General features: G+C 43.3%; 1 protein-coding gene across 2 annotated transcripts in view; it reads left to right on the top strand.

Annotated features, from left to right (window-relative positions):
* LOC137434950 (dedicator of cytokinesis protein 7) overlaps positions 1-21,206 on the top strand; it is a 264,889-nt gene that overhangs the window by 53,145 nt on the left and 190,538 nt on the right. For both annotated transcript variants that reach the window (XM_078784918.1, XM_078784912.1), the window contains exons 7-12: positions 370-455; positions 2,133-2,199; positions 2,287-2,436; positions 2,539-2,619; positions 9,464-9,626; positions 18,256-18,380. In XM_078784918.1, coding sequence (XP_078641044.1) covers positions 370-455; positions 2,133-2,199; positions 2,287-2,436; positions 2,539-2,619; positions 9,464-9,626; positions 18,256-18,380 — 672 coding nt within the window. The remainder of the gene's footprint in view (positions 1-369; positions 456-2,132; positions 2,200-2,286; positions 2,437-2,538; positions 2,620-9,463; positions 9,627-18,255; positions 18,381-21,206) is intronic.

The raw sequence follows: 21,206 nt of genomic DNA, 5'->3' as shown, positions 1-21,206 counted from the left end.
AGATGACTGACTACAATCCAGACACTTCTATATCTATTCAAACTTTCTAATGCTGAGTAATTACCATTCCGATGGGTGTGCTATTATTTAATTAACTATGCAAGTTGATGCGATTACGAGGTTGGGTTTCAAACCCCACCATAATATATATATATTTTTTTAAGATTAAGTTTTTTGTTTAGAGTTTCCTTTAATTGCACAGAGGTGAATTGGCCTTGAGAGATCAATTAAAGCACTATAAACACTATACCAGCCATCTAGTGAATATTTGTTCCTTCATAATGTTCTAGATATAATGTGCATCCTAGTTATTTGATTTTTATTATTATTATTGTTATGATTACCCACAATTGCATATGTACACTGCAGGAGGACTGCATAGAGAAACGACTCATCCCTGACGTTCCACGGGATCATGTGGGTCAGCGAATTCTCATCAAATGCCAATCTCTAAAGTAAGAACAATTCTTATGAAACTTTAAAAAAAAAAATGCGCTGATATTCACATATCCCAGGATGGAAAGTTTGAAAAACTCTTACTCTAACTAGCCGAATCTTCAATCCATTTTCCGATAATTTCTGTGTTCAGACTTTTTTTGTATACATTTGCAAGGCTTGTAGAGGAGCTATAATACAGAATGAATCAGGATGTAACAGAACAAAAACTAGAACGGCACTCAGTAGAGAGCATACCTCCACCAGGTGAACAGTTTATGTTTTGTATCCCAGAGTAGACCAGAAAGTCACAATACAGAATCGCATTTAATCAAAATCATCCATTCACAACTTTTTGAGATATCCTGCTTTGTATCGTTTTTGGCCCTATCTCGTAATCCCGGTCGATCGCTGAATTAACACCGGGGGGGTTGACTCAGCCTGTCATCCTTCCGAGGTCGGCAAATTGAGTACCAGTTCACTGGTAATTCCCTGTGTGTCGCAAGAGGCGACGAACAGGGTTGGTGGCAGGAAGGACATCCGGCCATAAAACATTACTTCAAAAAGGGGACCACGGTGCCCAAAAAAGGCCAACCCCCGCTCTGTGGGGAAAAATGGCCTCTAAAGGAGGTTCTTCTTCTTTCTCCCAATGGTGAAAAATCGCTTTATAAATTATACTAGCCGGATCCGAATCTGGATCATCACCAAAATGGAATCAATTCTTCCTTGTCACACACAACAACTTGTCACCAAGTTTCGTCCAAATCCGTCCATAACTTTTTGAGATTTCCTGCTATATGTTGGTTTTAGCCCCATCACTCAATGGTGAAGAATCGCTTAAAATAATTAAATAATTTTTCTATCCGAATCCACATTCAGATCTTCACCAAAATCGACTCAAATCGCCCTTGTGACACACCTAACCTGTCCACCAAGTTTCGTCCAAATCCGTCCGTAACTTTTTGAGATATCCTGCTATGTATCGTTTTTGGCCCTATCTCCCAATGGTGAAGAATCACTTTAAAAGTTCTAATAGCCGGATCCAAATCCGGATCTTCACCAAAATCTAATAATTTCGTCCTCGTCACATATGCTACATCTCTGCCAAATTTCGTCCGAATCCGTCCACAACTTTTTGAGATATATTGTTCACAGACAAACAGACAGACAGACAGACAGGGGTGAAAACACAACCTCCATCCACCTTTGGTAGCGGAGGTAATAACAGCAAAAAGAGGGATGGGAAAGCACCAAAAGCAGGGTGAGGGACAAAATAAAGGGAGACTTGGGGAAATGAGGGATGAGGGCTATAGGAGAGGACACGGGATTAACCAGGTGGTTACAGCTGCAAACTCTCAATCACAGAAGTGGAAGACAAAACTGGAAACTCGGAAAGATGTGGGTTTGGTGTTGGTGGAGGGTTAATCGAGGAAGAAAATGTGATGTTAAAAAAAATCTCAATTTAATCCATATTAAATTCAGGCTGTAACACAATAAAATGTGAAAAAAGTGAACGGATGTGAATATTATCTGAAGGCACTGTACGTTACTGTGTCATGTTGATAAATAATGAAGTTCTGTGAGATTATGAAAATCATGCCCATGATTACACAATCACATCTCAATCACACGTGTACAAAACGTGTTTTGGGAGGTTCATCGTTTCACCTCATCGTCTTTTTTTCTTTTTTCCCCAGGTTTGAGATCGACATTGAGCCCATATTTGCCAGCATGGCCCTTTATGATGTCAAAGAGAAAGCAAAGGTCCTGATTTATCGAATATTCAATTATTCTATGAATTTATTATTTTGCTAAATTTACATGTCATCATATAACGAATGTTCACAACAGATTTCAGAAAATTTTTACTTTGATATGAACTCCGATCAAATGAGGGCCCTGTTGAAAGGGCACATTGGACCTGCATCCATCTTCACTTTGGCTCGATCAGCCATATTCTCCATTACATACCCTACCCAGGACATATTCCTTGTTATCAAGGTACATTGTTTAATGCGCTGCTGCACAAACATACAAAGTTAAATGACTATTGGCCACTTCCATGCTCATATGCAAAATGGATGCTGTTCTACTTTTTCTCAGCTGGAGAAGGTTCTGCAGCAAGGTGATATCGGAGAGTGTGCTGAGCCATATGTCGTCCTCAAAGATATGGATCCTTCAAAGGTAACTTTTTTTTGTTTTCTCATCCTATTTCATGCAATAGCATTGCTTTAACCTTTAAAATCTGCAGGATAAAAAGTAAAGATTTCTCCATAAAGCATTTTTTCTGAAGGTGTTATTTTTATCTCTAGGATTCCCATCTTTAGGGTGGAGGTGTTATTTACATGTCTGCCCTACTTTAATCAATTCACAGATTTACACTTTTTGCTTCAAAATTAGTCAATGTAAGTTGAATTATGTAGATTCCCTTGAGAAAGTTGTGCAGGACAGACACTTGAAGTGTATGGTGCCAAATTTGTGTGACCTATCCATGGATGACTAAATGGTTAGTTCATTCCTGCCCAATCCATAGTTGCATTTCAAGTCTGCAGTTTTAGTTTCAGCACGAATACATCCATGGTATCCTTCAGCTTTAAAAGCTTTTTTGCACAACTTGTTTTTGGTGTTATGTTTAATGTTGTTCCGGGTTCAGAACTTGCTGCTTGTGTACCTCTACCATTAGCGAGACCACGGAATACTCGACAATCCACTACATCTCATGATCATTGTGTGGCCATTGACAACTCAAGGGTGTGCCGTTACAATGTTTGTTTCTTCCCCACCACTGCCAAACTCTGGAACTCTTTACCTTCCCATGTATTTCCAAAAACTTATGACCTTCCCCTTTTCAAAAATTAGATTTTTTACTTCCTCAAAAACATTTCTTTCTTCACTTTTCTATCAATGCATCAATGCAGCTCTTTTATTTAAGGCCTGGCTTTGATGAGGACTATACAGTCCGTGACTGGAGCCTTCAACATAATATATATATATATATATATATATATATATATATATATATATATATATATCTAATATGGTATAAAATATGCAAAGCAAGAGTTGGTATGAAACTTGCATCAACGCAAGAGTTGATGGTATGAAATCGCATAATAACTGATATATATGTAATTGATTCACTACGCCCCCATTGGTGTGTGCAATAGAGGACATGGATTTGTTCCCCCCCCCCCCCCCCTCCCCCATTGGAGGAAGACCCTCTCGTGTTCAGGCCGTTGGTGCTCCTATGGTTGGCAGCGAGTGCCCCGGAAGCATTGACAGAAAGAGAGTGGCAACCATATGTGTGGGAAAATTGTATGCTCATTCAGGGTCGCCCAGACAGCTCAGATGGCACTGCACTGGTATGGTTTTTCAGAGGACCTGGGTTCGATTCCTGGTCTGGGCATGTAATTTTCCCACATCAATTTAATTATTTAATCCTGTTCATTATTTATACAGTTTTATATATATAGTTTATATATATTATATATATAGTTTATATATACTATATAGTTTATATATACTTTAGTTTATATATATAGTTTATATATATAGTTTATATATATAGTTTATATATATATTTTTATATATATATATATATATATATATATATATATATATATATATATATATATATATATATATATAAATATAAATATATATACATATATATATATATATATATAAATATATATACATATATATATATATATATATAAATATATATACATATATATATATATATATATAAATATATATACATATATATATATATATATATATATAAATATATATACATATATATATATATATATATATGTACATATATATATATATATATATATATATATATATATGTGTGGAGTGTTGGTGCAATGTCGGATAGTGTGTGTTTCAGCAGGCAAGATCGGCCAGGGCCCTAGTGGTCCAGACCGGCAAACTGCAGTTACTCGTGCAGTCTCGAAACATACTCTTGCAGGGCAGAGACTCTTCCCAGGCAGTTCCTTCTCCTCCCGGCAGTCCTCGTGGGTAGGGCAGGCAGATGTCAGCTTGGAAAAGAGTCAGTCCGACCTCCTGACTTTGCAACGAGTCAGACTTAGCAAAGTGGACAGACTTTTCGCTCACTCGCTCGCTCTGGCTTTTATGGAGGCTGGGACGGGGCATGACTATGGCGCTTTGTGCATGTTGCTGATCATTCGTGCTGCATTTGCATTGGTTTCTGGTTCGTCGGGTTTTCGAGATACTTCCAGAAAAGTCTGCGAAGACTCGGTGGCACACCTCTTTCGGGAAGTATTTTCGGCATTGGTACTCTCCATTTCAGCGCAATTCTGTACATTTAAGTGCAGGGATCGATTTGTAATGTGTATTTGTAATGTGCAGGGAAGGAAGGGATTTTTTTTTTAACTCGAGGGCTAATTATGCTTTACACAATAAAGGATTTCTTATAGCAATTTGGAGGCACAAAGGTGAAGGATTTGGATGTTGGATGTAGAGGGAGGGTTTTTGAGGGCAGCGTGTGAAGTAGAGGTTGGGAAGCGAAAGGACGAGATATTTGAGATTGATAGATGAATGGGTTGATTGATGTTTAAATGGGGAGAGGGAAGTTTCCAGTGGGGGTTACGGTGTTTGAGAGGCAAAGGGTGGAGGGTTTTTGGGAGTCCCAGAGTACAGTAGCTTGGAAGCAAGAGGGCGAGGGATTGATGATGAATGGATAGACAGCGGGATTAAAGGATGGATTGAAAGTTGGATTGATGGACTCAAAGTGGAAAGTCGGGAAAATCATAACAGGGAAAAAACATGCCAACCTCACAATGCATTTCCCGCAAAAAGGTGGTAAACTTCCGAATGTTTCTTTTTTTACAATCTTTGAAGCTTTGTTTTATTTGAATTGAATTATATATACTTGAACACTGTAGAACATGCCTGGTGTTGGCTGGTGAACATGCCTAGTGTTGGCTTAGCGGTTAGGGTGCCAGCTTGGGATCCTAGGATCCTGGGTTCGAATCCCGGTCGATCGCTCAATTAACGCCATGGGGGTTGACTCAGCCTGTCATCCTTCCGAGGTCGGCAAATTGAGTACCAGCTTGATGGGATGAATGATCCCGGTGTGTACCCCGGTTTAGAATAGGTACACCGTATCCCTGCGCATCGTAAGAGGCGACTAAGGGTTGGCATCAGGAAGGGCATCCGGCCATAAAAACATTGCCTCAAACAGGGAACCATGATTGTCATGGTGCCCGCAAGGCTAACCCCGGCTGTAGCGGGGAAAATGGCCTTTAAAACTATCATTCATTCATTCATTCACTGTAGAACACAAATCGCCTCGTTGGCATTTCCAAAAAGCTCCAGTTTAGCAGAGGTTTCCAAACTTTGGCACTTGGTTGGCACTTCCAAAATATCATGCCATCTAACACCATCTCAACTAATCAAATGTGCTGCCTACTCATCTTTGGGGAATATCGAGATTCAGACAAAATCGCAGTTCATAGGAAATATAGATTTTGCTGGGAAACGTAAAGCAAGAGTTGAGAATACCCTTCCTGTATCCTTTTTCTAAAGACTTTGTTGGGTAAGGTATTTTATGAACTCGCTGGTTCATATTTATTCCAAAGACTCCTTGCCATGTGGTAAATCGACTTTATTTTGTGGCATTTGTTTCACTTCCTGTTATGTTGGTGTGAGGAGAAAGATCTGCATCTGACTTTAAGGCTTTAAAAGAGCTCTCGTCATTGCTCCTCTGTATCATTTGTTGTGTCAAATGCTGGACATATCCATCTCTATTTCCTTTATGTTGCTGCATTTGAACAAGGTTTGCGTAGTACAATTCGGTGAAACTTTCCTTACAATTACAAATGTTCCACAGTATGAGTTCAGATGGATATTTAACATGGTCAGCATCGCAGGCATTCCTCAAGAAACCCTCACCTGCTCACCCTTCCAAAGTCCAGGCTGGTTGCCCACCTGCATTTGTTTTTCCCATTGCCATTGTTCGGCGGGTGCCCCACCTTATTCTCCTGTTTGTGAAGTGGAAGCCTGAGCCTTGATAAAGAAGATGAGAGATTGCTGCAAAGGATGGAGATGCGGATTCTGAGAGGGATGATTGGGATGTATCTGAGGGAAAGGAAGAGGAATGAGGATATCAGGAGTAAGGAACTGGCAGAGAGAAAGGAGAAGGCATGTGTGTGAGAAGGCATGAAAGGCATGTCTGTGTTGGTTGGGGCATGTGTTCAGGAGGGAGGCGGCAGATGTCAACAGGCATGTCTTTGATATGGATTCAGCAGAAGGAGAAAGGGCAGCCAAAACTGAGGTAGAAGTAAATGATAGGGAAATGAAAAATGTGGTGGTGCAGAGTGAGGATGCTCACTGCAGAGTGATGTATTTTTGAATTGTCCTCGATGTCTGTTGTCATTATCCTCACTTCAGCCTTTCAAATGCGCTGCCCATCCCGACCTCATGCACTCACCCATGCACATTAGCAATCTCGTCTACACGCACTCATTCCTTCCCATACTGTTCCTCTCCAGGCCATTGGTGCTCATTTTCATTTTATTCCTTTTCTATGTCTGTAGTCCTCCTCCTCCTCCACCTACACTTTGGCCATTTTATATTTACTGTCCTTTGTCATCCAGCTCTCCTATGAGCCTAGATATATCCTTGTGTTAAAAAAAAAGAAAAACGATTGATGTTTATGTTTCATGGACCTTGGGTGGAGACTTCTACCTAAGGTAAGGTGATTGCAGTGAGGTAATTTAATATGTAAATTTTGTTGTTTTTCTGCAAAGGGGCTGTTAGCTTCTGTCTGACTCAACAACACGAAATGATGCAGTCAAAGATTCTTAGGGGTGGTCACCATGTTGGAAATGGGAAGCTATTGGTGCACAGACTTGAGGCATTGTTTATTCTGTAGTAAGCAGATTGTGAGCAAAGTGCACATAAACTCCTCAGACTGCCAATGCTATATCCAAGGGTATAGCTGAAGCTGAAAGTGGCCGTTGCCAGACAGGATGGGAAACAGTGAGGGTTAGAGAGGTTTCCCCCCCATCCCCTCTTTTCTCCCCATTTCCTAGGGGATATTTGTTATGTATGCGCATCATGTTTTCATTTAATAGCTCTGTGGTGCATGTGCGAGTTAGTCGCGTAGCGTGCCAAAAGGCGTTCTAATCATGCGCCGAATCCACAATATTCACGAATCCTGGGAAAACCACATTTCAAATCTGGCCTCCAAAGCCAGTCGCCGACTGGGCATCCTCCGTCATGCGAAGTCCTTCCTTGGCACACGTGAGCTCCTCACCACATACAAGGCTTTCATCCGCAGCTCAATGGAATACTGCTCTCCCCTCTGGGCTGGTGCTCCTGCCTCACACCTAGCCCGTCTTCACGCTGTTGAAGCCAAAGCTTTCAGAATCATTGGAATCTCCTGCGATGTAGTCAACTCCGAGGGCCTTTCACTTACTCACCGCAGGCAGGTTGGTGGTCTTTCTGTCTTCTACCGACTCCTCTCCGGCCTAGCTCCCCCAGCTCTATCTGTGCTCTGTCCCCCAAATATTCCTACAGGTCGCACAAGATCTGCCTGCAACCCTCTTATGGTTAAACTGCCAAAATCAAGACTCTCTGCTCACCTTCATTCCTCTTTTCTCCCGCCTCTGGAACAAACTCCCTCATTCTCTTCAATCCCACTCCTCCCTCCAGGTCTTTAAAACAGCTGTTCTCCACCATCTCTTGTCTTCCCCCTTCCAAAGCCTTGATATTTTCTACCCCCATTAATTCACCCAAGATCCACTTTTTTTGAAATACCGATTTCTTTCCTGGAAGTCCAAGCAGTGTCCATGTGTTTTATACCTCTCACCCCCTCCCCCCATTCCCATTCCTCCTCCCCCCAAGCCCTTTCCCTCCCACAGATCCCCCGAGGTCCCTGTTCTCTACTGTTGTACTTGTGTGCTTCCCTTCCTCTCCCCATCTTGTTCTCCCGCTCCCTTTATCATATGTTTTATGTGTCAATTTGTTTTTTTGTGATTAATGTTAGCTCTTACACGAGCGTCGATCTTGTATACAAAAATACATATATATATATATATATCGCAACACGATAAGGACACAACACTTAGCTTTCAGTTAACACATTTTTAGTTATGCTTTATTTTGGTTTCATTATAATTTTCATGTTACGTTTACAAGACATTAAGACGTTAGACACACGGTAAGCTCCCCTACCCGAGAACCCCTCATCCTGATAACCACCACTTCGTCCCAACCGGCCCTCATAACCACGACCTCATGTAACCACCTCGCAGATGATTGACTCTTCCCCTCCGTACTGGGTTAAACACCCAAACAATGAGGCACTAATTGGCCTCTGGCGTCTCGACACCTTATCGGTCCATTGGCCTCTGGCGTCTCGACACCTTATCGGTCCATTGGCCTCTGGCGTCTCGACACCTTATCGGTCCACTTGCTCACCTCGACAAGTACCAGCTCCCGACGTTCACCCCCACCCCCCCGCACCTTTAAACTGGTCCAGCGAGCACAGCTCATGATAATCACGGAGCTCCATCGCGTGTCACAGCTTGGTGACCAACTGGAAGAAACTCGATGTAGAGGTCTTGGGAGGGCTGAGCTCAGCGGCGGTGAGCCAATCGGCATCCGAGATTCGACCAAGGGACGTTTTTGATCATATATTTGGCCCTGCCCCCACTAATGGATTCTAAAAGTTCCGCGGACGAGAGTTCAGTACATTGGTTTTGGTTTTTGGTCTGGCTGTGAACGAGATACTGGTTCTCGTCCTGTCTGCTGCTGACTCGTGGTGCTTTGCGGGGTGGGCAATGACCACGTAACAAGACCATTCAGTAACTGGAGGTACTTTGCATCAATTGCAAATTATGAAATTTCTTATTTAAGAATTTGAGAAAGTGGAACTTTTCATGAGCAGTACCTTGTATGGGGGTGGGAGTGGGGGGTTGGGGGGGGAAGAGAATAGCCAAAGTAGTAGCAAATACAACTTTGGGCACTGACTCTTTGCACCATTTTTCAGCCACAGACAAAGGAGAAGTTGGACAGGCTGAAGATGCAAGTGGATATGATGTGTCAACGACTCGGACGTTTCCGAATGCCATTTGCATGGACTGCCATCCACCTGCATAGTGTTGTGACCGGTGCTAAATCTTTGGAACATGGCGAACATGATGGAGAGAATGGTATGATGATTGCACCATTTACTTTCCAACACTTCACACACATCATTGAAAATCCAAATGTTTTTCAATGTAATTGGTGTCAAACCTGTAAGTTGCCACGTCAGAACATATTTTGCTTCTTGTTTTGTATCCTTATTATGGACAACAAAAATATGGACAGCAGTGGATGTGCTGGCCAATAGCGACGGACTCTGTTCTTTGGAGAACCCTCACAAGTTTGATAATCCACAGCATTTATTAAGTGTCAATATATCTGCCACATCAGCCATTCAAAGGCACTGTAAATGTTTTCAATTGATAAATGATTAAGTGAAGTAAATATGTTTTTGCACTGAAGTTTTGTCTCCATCGCATGAAGGAAAATACACTGCACATGAAGATTATAAAAGAATAATTATGCGAGACATAGTTATGCAAATGATTGCCTAACAAGACAATGAATTGATAAGCAGCAGTGGGGCTGCATTTGGAGACAACAACTAAGGGAATGAATGAACAAGAAAAGAGAGAGACGAACAGAGGGAGAACGGGAGATAGAGAGATCGAGAGATAGAGAGATAGAGAGATAGAGAACGAGAACACCAACCTGTGAGTAAGAGGGTTGGGTTAGCAATTGTGTGGGTAGAAGTGATTGCGAGAATGTTTTTTTTTTCTTCTTCTACAAAAGCCAGGCTCATGTAACAGCAAGGTAAAATGAACTGTGGGGTAAGGTGCGGGGGCAATCGTTAGGCACAACTGGCAAGGTGATAAACTAACAAGAGAGAGAGAGAGAGACAGAGAGGACAGACAGAGAACACCGAAACCAGTAAGTAAGAGCGTTGGGTGAGGGAGGGGGATGACTTGAGGCAGCAGTGCATTGCCTGCTTGAAGCCCAGGAAGGATGAGTGGGAAAGAATGGCCTCTGCAAGGTTGTTCCATCGACAGAAGTGAGGAAGAAAGGAGTTGAAGTGTGCAGTCAGCCTAGATTTTGGATGTTTAACCATAAAATGGTTACTGGAAGAATGCGTACATCCTGGGGAGGGTCGGAGGACAGAGAGCAAAGGGAGCAATATCCGAGAAGATATGGTAAAAAAACAAAAAACAGAGAGACCACCGAACTTCTTGTGATGTGAAAGCAACAGACCTTGTGCTTCATTTTAGTCTTGGGAGGTTCCAATAATTTTGAGAGGTTTACATTGCCCAGAAAAATAATGTGATGATAGAGTGGCAGCGCATAGTGGGGAGCAGTAGTCAATTGATTTCTGGACAAAGGCTGAGAGTAGTTCTAATATTTCAAGGAAAGACTTCGATCAACTGAGGTGGGCCAGTCCACAGCTGGATTTGTAGGCCAGTATTACTATGTGATTATCATGTGATGGGGGATGAAATGGTATGAAGTGTACCATCTGCTTGAAGCAGATCTGCTTCCAGAGTTGAGTGGAATTGAGCAACCTCAGGAAGGCAGTTCCACAAACAGGAACAGTTCCAAAAACAGAAAAAAGGAACAAGAGTATTGAGGTATGAAGTAAACTTGGATTTTTGGAGTTTAACCACCAGAGGGTTAATTGAGCTGTGAAGGGTCGGAGGGTTGTGAGAGCAGAGGGATCTAGATTGGAGGAGTTGCATTAAAAATGGAGGCCATTACCTGTCTGTGATGTGAGAACAAGATACCTGGTGCTTTGGCCTCATTCTAGGAGATGACATTTATGTTGAGAACTATAGCTTCTACAGATTCCAGGAGAGACAAATGTAATGCTGAGGGCCCATCCCATAAGGGAGAGCGGTACTTCAATGACCAATGAACAAAGGCCTTGTAGGCTATGAGTATAATAGATGTCCAGTCTGTGGCTGGATTTTGGACACCAGGGCCCGTATTCATAAACGTTCTTATGTTAAGTACACTTAAACTCCAAGTGTGACACTTACCTAGGACTAAGACTTATGTCGGTATTCATAAATGACCTTAAGTGTTACACCTCACTCAGTGTGACACCTAAATATAGGCATAACACCTAACCGTTTTGACTGGCCGTTGCTAGGGTTAATGATCACATTTCTTGCACGATTGTGTCAGTTTCTGTGGTTTGGCTGAGTGCCATGACATAAGGACGGCACTACATAACTGGGTTCAAAACCAAATGCTATTATTTAATGCTGTTCTTAGTCGCTAGGAAGACCTTCGGTATTCTTTCCACCCTTCATCATGGTACGTCTACGAAGCGAAAGAAAAATTTCACTGATGCTGAAAAATTTCGGCTGTGCGAAGAGTATGAAAAGCACAATGGTGTCATCGTATCGAAGTTTTACTGTCACCCACTGTCACCTAATAGCACTTCATCACCATTCCGTTCCTCGAATATTGTGGAAAGTCCACTTTCCCTCGGAATAACTGAGTCGTGGGTACTTCCCGGCCACTTGGCAACGGCATTGATGAATCGGTATCGAGCATCCATCACTACTTGTGTGTTTATTGAATAATAGTTTTTCCGGTTAACATATTGCCACTCGTGCTGGGTGGGACCTAAAATCCAAACTGTGTCCCGTCAACTCGGCCAAGAACACCGGAAAAATTTGCAATTTCATGAAACTCTTCAACTATGGTGGGAATGTCTCGATCCTTTGGAAATTTCGCGACAGCTTGCAGTAAAGGAAGCAATGCATGGGTGACTTGAGAGACAACTCGACTCATCGTTGGTTGTGATACATGCACTGTATCTCCTGCTGTCAGCTGAAAGGCTGTCGCATAGAAACGTATAGCTGCCAAAACCTTAAGTTCCCTTGGCAATGCGTGGTTTCGCAATGTCAATGGATCAAGATTATCACCAATAACATCAATAACATCCAAAATCGTTTGCCGGTCAAGGCGGTATCGTTGGTATAGTTCGACATCATCGTACTCATCTAGCGGATGAAGTCGGTCACGAAATACTCGTTCTCGACGAATTGCATGCCGTCGAACCAGCCGTTCTTGTGCTATCAGAAGCAATGCAGCCATTCCTCTTCGCTGTCTGGTCGAAAGTGGACAGATTATACAGTGTGTGGCTAACTTACGTTCACTTAAGACACCCCTGGAGGTGTCTCAAATATAAGCATGAAGTTGAGTGTAATACATTAGGTAAGTAGCATATTGAATACCACTTGTTCGTAAAACCTAATTTAGGAGGTACTTAAGTGTTATACTTCGACTTAAGTACGTTTATGAATACGGGCCCAGATTTACAATATGGTCAGCTCGGGAGACATCATGGCCGATGGCTAAGTTCTTTCAGTGGCTGACCAAGGAAATAGATAGGTGGATTATTTTGATTTATCCTTCTGACAAAGACAGGACGAGACTGTGATATTTGCCAGGATTGCTGGACATGTTCTATTTGTCAGACCATCATTTAATAAGACATATTGACAGTGATGCAGTAGTTGTTGGCCTGTCAGTGGGATGGGGTAATGTACAAGACAATGTGGAGTCATCTGCAAAAAGGAAGAGCCTTTTCATTGTGTCGGAAAGTTTCCTTGTATGCTACAGGCAGAGAGCTTGGTAAGCCAGACTGTCGAGTGTCCAAGATATATGTCGGTGTCCTTGACCTCTTTGAGATGTAGGGCCTTTAACCATTGGGAGAAAAGCAGCAGTTTATCCAAAGTGGAATGGCCTGGATGAAATGGAAACTGAGAGAGAAACATCAGGCTGTATGGAAAGAGGAACGGCTTGACATCAAAACGATGAGAGTGGCTCAGACATCAGAACTATCTGCTTATTGCTGCAGTTACTGATTTATCACTTCAGCTGGAAAAACGTTGTCCTCACTGCTCTTGTGTGGAATGATGCAATAACATGCCAATGAGACATGCGGCTTCTTCCTCCTCTCTTCTTAGCACAGTCATATGCTGTAAATAGAGAGAGTTTATGACGCAAGCTCACTCTGATCAGATGAAAAGGTCTCTCGGGAGGTCTCGCGAGATCTTGAGACGACGTCACGGATTTTCGAAGCTCCACATGATCTCCACGTTTTCAAAGTTGTCTGTTCACAATTGTATTTTAATTGTATTTTATCGAAACTGTATTTTATCTGTCGGCATTTGAACTTATAGTGTGTCCCTTGGATGTTTCTCGGTGTTTATCTTTCATAAATTATTTGTTTCTGTTTGCCGCGCGCGCGTGTGAGGCCTTACAGCCTCAGGCTTCCCCTGTCGAAGTTTGTTTCTTCCTTCGCTGGTTTTGCTAGGTTTTTGATTTTCCCTTCTCCCCCAAACTTCACCGAACATCTACTCTTTGTCTAACGTTGTAACCCCCACCCCCCGCCACCCCCCCAAAAAAAAAAAACAAACAAAAAAACTTTTATTTCCTTTTCTCCTCGTGTGCTTTTGTCCCATCGTGTGCTTTTGCCTCTGCCCACGTGTGCTGTCTTGCCCCGCCCCCATTATCCCCTTGCCTTGCACCTTTTGCCCTGTTCAAGTGACTCGTGGTCGTTCCTCTAGGCTCCCTCTCCCCATTGGTATTTTTGTGAATATAAGATTGTTCTTCACGGTTCTGTTTAAATATGTTTAAACTTTCCCCTGGAATGTTTTATTCAGTCGTATATTACAACACGCTGTTTTTCTTCCTATTTAAATGGCTCCTTTCAATTTCCTCTTCAACTCATTCCATTTCAAAAAAAAATTCAATCTCTTATAATTCTTTCTCACTACATTCTCTAAATTCTCATTCATTCCACCCCTCCTCCATTGTTCTTAAACAGATCGCTAACTTGAAAATCACAACAAACCCAATTTGTTATAAATGTTCATCTTTCATAAATCATCCACTTTCTAAACTCCCCCCTTGCCCCTCCCCTCCAAATCTCCCCCTTGCCCCTCCCCTCCTAAACTCCCCCCTTGCCCCTCCCCTCCTAAACTCCCCCCTTGCCCCTTCCCTCCAAATCTCCCCCCTTGCCCCTCCCCTCCAAATCTCCCCCTTGCCCCTCCCCTCCAAATCTCCCCCTTGCCCCTCCCCTCCAAATCTCCCCCTTGCCCCTCCCCTCCTAAACTCCCCCCTTGCCCCTCCCCTCCTAAACTCCTCCCTTGCCCCTCCCCTCCTAAACTCCCCCCTTGCCCCTCCCCTCCTAAACTCCCCCCTTGTCCATCTCCTCCTAAACTCCCCCCCTTGCCACTCCCCTCCAAATCTCCCCCCTTGCCCCTCCCCTCCAAATCTCTCCCTTTCCCCTCCCCTCCTAAACTCCCCCCTTGCCCATCCCCTCCTAAACTCCCCCCTTACCCTTCCCCTCCTAAACTCCCCCCTTGCCCCTCCCATTCAAAACTCCCCCCAACCCCTCCCCTTCAAATCTCCCCCCCAACCATCCCTCCCAAATTCTCCCTCCTCCCACCTCCTTCTCAAATCTGCCTCCTACCTACTTCGTCTCCCTTCTATCTCATACCTCCACCTTACCCAACCTTCTACTTGCCTCTGCCCCCCCCCCCCCTCAATCAACCCCTCACTGTGCCTCATCCCATCACCATCAAACCTTTCATCCTCCTCATCCTTCCCTTTCTTGTAACTCTTCTGTAATCTCTGACACACTATCCACTGCTCTTCCAACCTCCCCCTCTCACCCTTAATGTGACCCTACCCCTCCCCTCCCCTGTCCTGCACCCGATGCTCCCCCTCTCTCCTCATTAATGGTATGGACCTCAAACATCCGGGGCCTTCGCTCAAACCTGATTGATCTCTCCATTCAGGTTGCTTCTGACAATCCAGATTTGATCTGCGAAACAGAAACTTTCCTCCTTCAAGATGTCTCTGATTCCTTAATATCTCTTCCTGGTTACTCCCTCCTCCGGTATGATAGACCTGAGCCTCGTCCTGGTGGTGGGGTGGCTATCTTTATCAAAATTCTCTTCCTCACTCTCCCTGCACTGCCCTCTCTCCACCCCACCCCCAGGAGTACCTCTGGCTACGGCTTCCTCTCCGCTCCCACCTTTTGTTCATATGTGTTCTGTACTGGCCTCCAAACAGTGATGACTCCATTTACATTTCACTGTCGGACAACATGGACCAACTTATATCAACTCATCCAAACTCTCTCTTCCTCATATGTGGCGACTTCAACTGTCATCATGCCAGCTCGCTGGGTGTGGGTTCATCTCTCACCAGCCGTGGCACCTCAGCAAAGGACTTCTGCAACTCATTGGGACTGACACAATCTGTCAATTTCCCGACCCGGATCTCAGTCAATGGAGTATCTTCTCTTCTGGACTTGGTTATGACTAACTTCCCTGCAAATGTCTGCTGCTCTTCTTCTGCTCCAATCGGTTCTTCTGATCATGTGCTTGTTAAAGTGGACATCTCTCTGGCCATTCTCAGAGAGCCTCCTCAGCGCCGACGAGTCTGGCATTTCACTCAGGCCGACTGGCACGGGCTGCAAGCAGCCATCATTCACCTGGACTGGTCTCCCATCTCGACTGCCTCTGACATCAATTCTTCCTGGGAATTCTTCCAAAGCAAACTGCTCTCTCTCATGCACAGATTTATCCCATCTCGTCTTCAGTTGTCTTACCCTTCTTCCCGTCCATGGTACACTGAATCTTGTGGTGAGGCAGTTGCCCTGAAACAACTTGCCTTTGCCTCTTGGAAGGCAAATCCAACTGAAGGCAATCTCAGTTCCTTCCACCAAGCTCGAAACAAGTGTGTGTCTACCCTCAGGAGTGCCAGGAAGCACTATCTCTCCACACTCGAGATTGAACTCTCAAACCTGTCTCCTTCCTCCAAATCCTGGTGGCGTCTGGTCAAATCCGTTTCTGGTGTTTGTTCCCCCTCCATCCCCTCCCTTACCTCAAATGGCTACACAGTTGACACCGCACGTGACAAAGCCGAATGCCTCAACTCTGTGTTTGCCTCAAAATCTTGTGTCCCAAACCCATATCTCTGTTTTCCCACCTTTCCCAGTCGAACCCAACTGCTCCTGGAGCAACATGGACACTCTGTGTCCTTCTCTCCTGACAAGGTGGAGAAGTTTTTATCAAACATCGACTCTGATTCTTCAAATAGACCAGACGGCATCAGCCCACGGGTCCTAAAATCCTGCTCTGCCGCTCTATCTCACCCTCTCTCTGTTATTTTCACCCTCTCTTTTGCTCAAGGTCATCTGCCAGCATCTTGGAAATCAGCAAACAATACCGCTTTACACAAAAAAGGTGCAAAAACAAATCCTTGCAACTACAGACCAATCAGCCTGCTTCCAATTATCAGCAAAGTCATGGAATCCATCATTGCTTCGGATATCAAATCCTTCCTCTTCTCCAATGGCTTGATCTCTGATCATCAATTTGGATTCAGACCAGGTCATTCCACTCTGGACATGTTGCTTCTGCTGTCTCAACAATGGATGGAGGTCCTCAATGCCAAACAGGAAATCAGAGCTGTCTCACTTGACATATCACGTGCCTTCGATATGGTCTGGCACCCAGCTCTGCTCACCAAACTCTCCTCCTATGGTATCCATGGAAATCTCCACTCATGGCTTGCGGACTTCCTCTCTGGTCGTAGGCAACGTGTGGCCCTGAATGGATTTCTCTCATCTCCCCTTCCTGTTCTAACTGGAGTTCCCCAAGGTAGTGTTCTGGGCCCTGTGCTATTTTTGGTCTTCATCAATGATCTCTCCGACTCTCTGGAAAATCCTCTCTATCTCTTTGCTGATGACTCCGCTATCTGCCGCTCCATTCCTCATCCCTCAGATCGGCAGTCTGCAGACCTGGACAAAATCACAGACTGGTCAAACAAGTGGAACATGTCTTTCAATCCTGACAAATGTCACACTCTTACAATATCTCTCCGAAAGGACCGACTGGAAAACCCTCCCATATACTTTCTCAACAATCCTCTCCAACGAGTTCTGTCGCTCAAGCTTTTGGGTCTCACAATCTGCCATGATCTTTCTTGGGAAAACCACATTTTCAAGCTGGCCTTCAAAGCCAGTCGCCGACTGGGCATCCTCCGTCGTGCGAAGTCCTTCCTTGGCACAGCTGAGCTCCTCACCACATACAAGGCTTTCATTCGCAGCTCAATGGAATACTGTTCCCCCCTCTGGGCTGGTGCTCCTGCCTCACACCTAGCTCGGCTTCATGTTGTTGAGGCCAAAGCTTTCAGAATCATTGGAATCTCCTGCGATGAAGTTAACTCCGAGGGCCTTTCACTCACTCACCGCAGGCAGGTTGGTGGTCTTTCTGTCTTCGACCGACTCCTCTCTGGCCTTGCTCCCCCAGCTCTCTCTGCGCTCTGTCCCCCCAATATTCCTTCAGGTCGTTTTTTTTTTTTAATGCGTACATGGACACGCGTGTCAAAACTCAAATGCCAACCCTAGTTGGTTGGTTATCCCTGCATGGAGAGCAGGATCTCCCAGGAATCCTTTTTTAAAATTTCCCCATAGATTAGCCATTGCAGCAAAGATTGGTATTTCTGTCAGCGAAGCGATGGGTCTTACATTCTCGTATATATTGAATGGATGTGGATCGAGGATGGACCACTAGCCACCACCAGTGGATGGAGTGCTTGCAGAAGTCTATTAACTTCCTTCTTTTGAAGGCTATTTAAATGACATTTACATTTGATGTTTGCCATCATTGTTGAAATATTTGAATAACCTCTCATAGTCACAATCAACTGCTGCACTGTCGCACTCAGATCGAAAAGGAGAGAGGCGGACTATGGGCCGGCGTACCATTGACCGAACAGCAAGTAGTGATGACTCATTTACTTTCAGCAACTTCCGGCCCATCACCATTACTCTGACAAACTTTTTCAAGCAGGCAACTTCCTACTCAATTTTTCCTTTATCAACATGATCCACACATCTGTAAAAACACAATTATTTTCTTTAAATTAAAAAAAAGACAGTGAGGTATTGTTCTTTGCATTTCTTTTAGAAAATGCTATGTTTGCACACTTCACTGTAGCAATTATCTTTGGAGAGGTCTCTTATTTATTTGCTTTATTTAATTTTGTATGCAGAAATCTACAGGGCGAGTCATAAGTCCCAGGACACGGTTTTAGCTGCTTATACAGGATTTGTTTGTGCCATCTACCAGAGTGAGCCATAAGCCCCAAGAGTAATAACGTATTACAGTAATAAGAGTAATTCATAATAACAGGAGTAACTAAAACTGCACTCGGTAGAGAGCATACCTTCGCCAAGCTTTACACTTTACACCTGAACACTTTACCTTTTGTATCCTACTAACAGGTCGAATCTGGATTCGGACCTGAATCAAAATCGAATTGGCTGGTTCTTGTCACCTACCCAATTCATCCGCCAAGTTTTTGAATAAGGCATCCACAACTTTTTGAGATATATACTATATATCATTCTTGGCACTATCACTCAATGGTGAAGAATCACTTTAAAAAAATTTTTTTATCGTATCCGGATCCGGTTTCAGATCTTCACCAAAATCGAAACAATTCTTCTGTGTCACTCCCCCAATCTGTCCACGAAGTTTTGTCTGAATCTGTCCCCAACTTTTTGAGATATATACTATATATCATTCTTGGCACTATCACTCAATGGTGAAGAATCACTTTAAAAATTTTTTTTTATCGTATCCGGATCCGGTTTCAGATCTTCACCAAAATCGAAACAATTCTTCTGTGTCACTCCCCCAATCTGTCCACGAAGTTTTGTCTGAATCTGTCCCCAACTTTTTGAGATATATACTATATATCATTCTTGGCACTATCACTCAATGGTGAAGAATCACTTTAAAAAATTTTTTTTATCGTATCCGGATCCGGTTTCAGATCTTCACCAAAATCGAAACAATTCTTCTGTGTCACTCCCCCAATCTGTCCACGAAGTTTTGTCTGAATCTGTCCCCAACTTTTTGAGATATATACTATATATCATTCTTGGCACTATCACTCAATGGTGAAGAATCACTTTAAAAAAATTTTTTTATCGTATCCGGATCCGGTTTCAGATCTTCACCAAAATCGAAACAATTCTTCTGTGTCACTCCCCCAATCTGTCCACGAAGTTTTGTCTGAATCTGTCCCCAACTTTTTGAGATATCGTGCTCTATAACATGTTTTGCCATATCTCTCACTGGTGAAAAATCACTTTAAAATTCTCAGATCCAGATTTGTATTTTGAATATTCATTAAAATTGAATCAATTCTTCCTCGTCACACATCCAACATGTCCACCAAGTTTTATCCGAATCCGTCCACAACTTTTTGAGATATCCTGCTATGTATCGTTTTTGGCCCTATCTCCCAATGGTGAAGAATCACTTTAAAAATTCTAGTAGCCGGATCCGAATCCGGATATCCACCAAAGTCTAATCATTTCGTCCTTGTCACATACGCAACATCTCCGCCAAATTTGGTCCGAATCTGTCCACAACTTTTTGAGATATCGTGGTATATATAGTTTTTTGCCATATCTCTCAATGATGAAAAATCACTTAAATTCTCAGATCCAAGTCTGGATCTCCACCAAAATCTAATCATTTCGTCATTGTCACATACCAAAGCTCTCCACCAAATTTCGTCCGAATCCATCCACAACTTCCTGTTCCTGAGATATCCTGTTCACAGACAAATGGACAGACAAACAGACAGGGGTGAAAACTTTACCTCCATCCACCTTCAGTGGCAGAGGTAATAATAAGATATTATAGTAATACAACAACTACAATACCTCCTGAGACATGGAGTGCATCTGTATGACGAGATCTCGAGATAATGTTATCCAGAGCAATTTAGTTTGTCCTCACAGACATGTTCTTATAATACAAATAACAAACAGTTTGGAAAGTAAAACTGAATGCCTACGTTACAGTATTGAAAGCTCTCCCGGTGTGTACCCCGGTTTAGAATAGGTACACCGTATCCCTGCGCATCGTAAGAGGTGACCAAGGGTTGGCGTCAGGAAGGGCATCCGGCCATAAAAACATTGCCTCAAACAGGGAACCATGATTGTCATGGGACCCGCAAGGCTAACCCCCGCTCTAGCGGGGAAAAATGGCCTTAAAAACGATCATTCATTCACAGTATTGAAAGCTCAAGAGATGTCCAGAGAAATGGTCCTGATCTTTTGTTTGAGATTTAGTGCTTCCATCTATTGTTGGGTTCAAAGAAGCAACATGTCTGGGATTGAAGTCAAATTGATGATCAGAGATTATGGTTTAAGAATAGGTAATGTGTGAGGGCTGCATAAATGATAGATTCCCTCACTTTGCATGTGATGGAGAAAAGGCTAAATGGCGGGTAGTGAGTGAATAAAACTTTGAACCCTTCCTTGTAAATCTGGGGAACATTAACAGCTTTCTAAGATAAAGGTAGGAAGCCATCTCAGAAAAGATTTGAGAGGAGTGAGGAAAGAAGAGAGTACAGGGCCAAAGTGCACTTATTAAGGATTACAATGCCAAAGCAACCAGGAACAGTTGCAGACATGCCAAGATGAACGAGGAATTTCTCAGCCTTACTGGGAAAGAAGTCCATGTACTGCAGAGCATTCTGTTGTGGAGGGTGGATACGCGAATGGAGATGTTTGAAAGAAATACAACATTGAGATGTTCACTTTTCCTGAGCAGTGCCCAACATGATGCCATCCTTTAGGAGTGAAAGTAGAGAAA

This window comes from Myxine glutinosa, chromosome 1 (genome assembly GCF_964187855.1).
Source record: "Myxine glutinosa chromosome 1, kmMyxGlut1.1, whole genome shotgun sequence".
NCBI lineage: Eukaryota > Metazoa > Chordata > Myxini > Myxiniformes > Myxinidae > Myxine > Myxine glutinosa.
The sequence above is the reverse complement of the archived record's forward strand: the minus strand, read 5'-3'. Positions and strand labels throughout refer to the sequence as shown.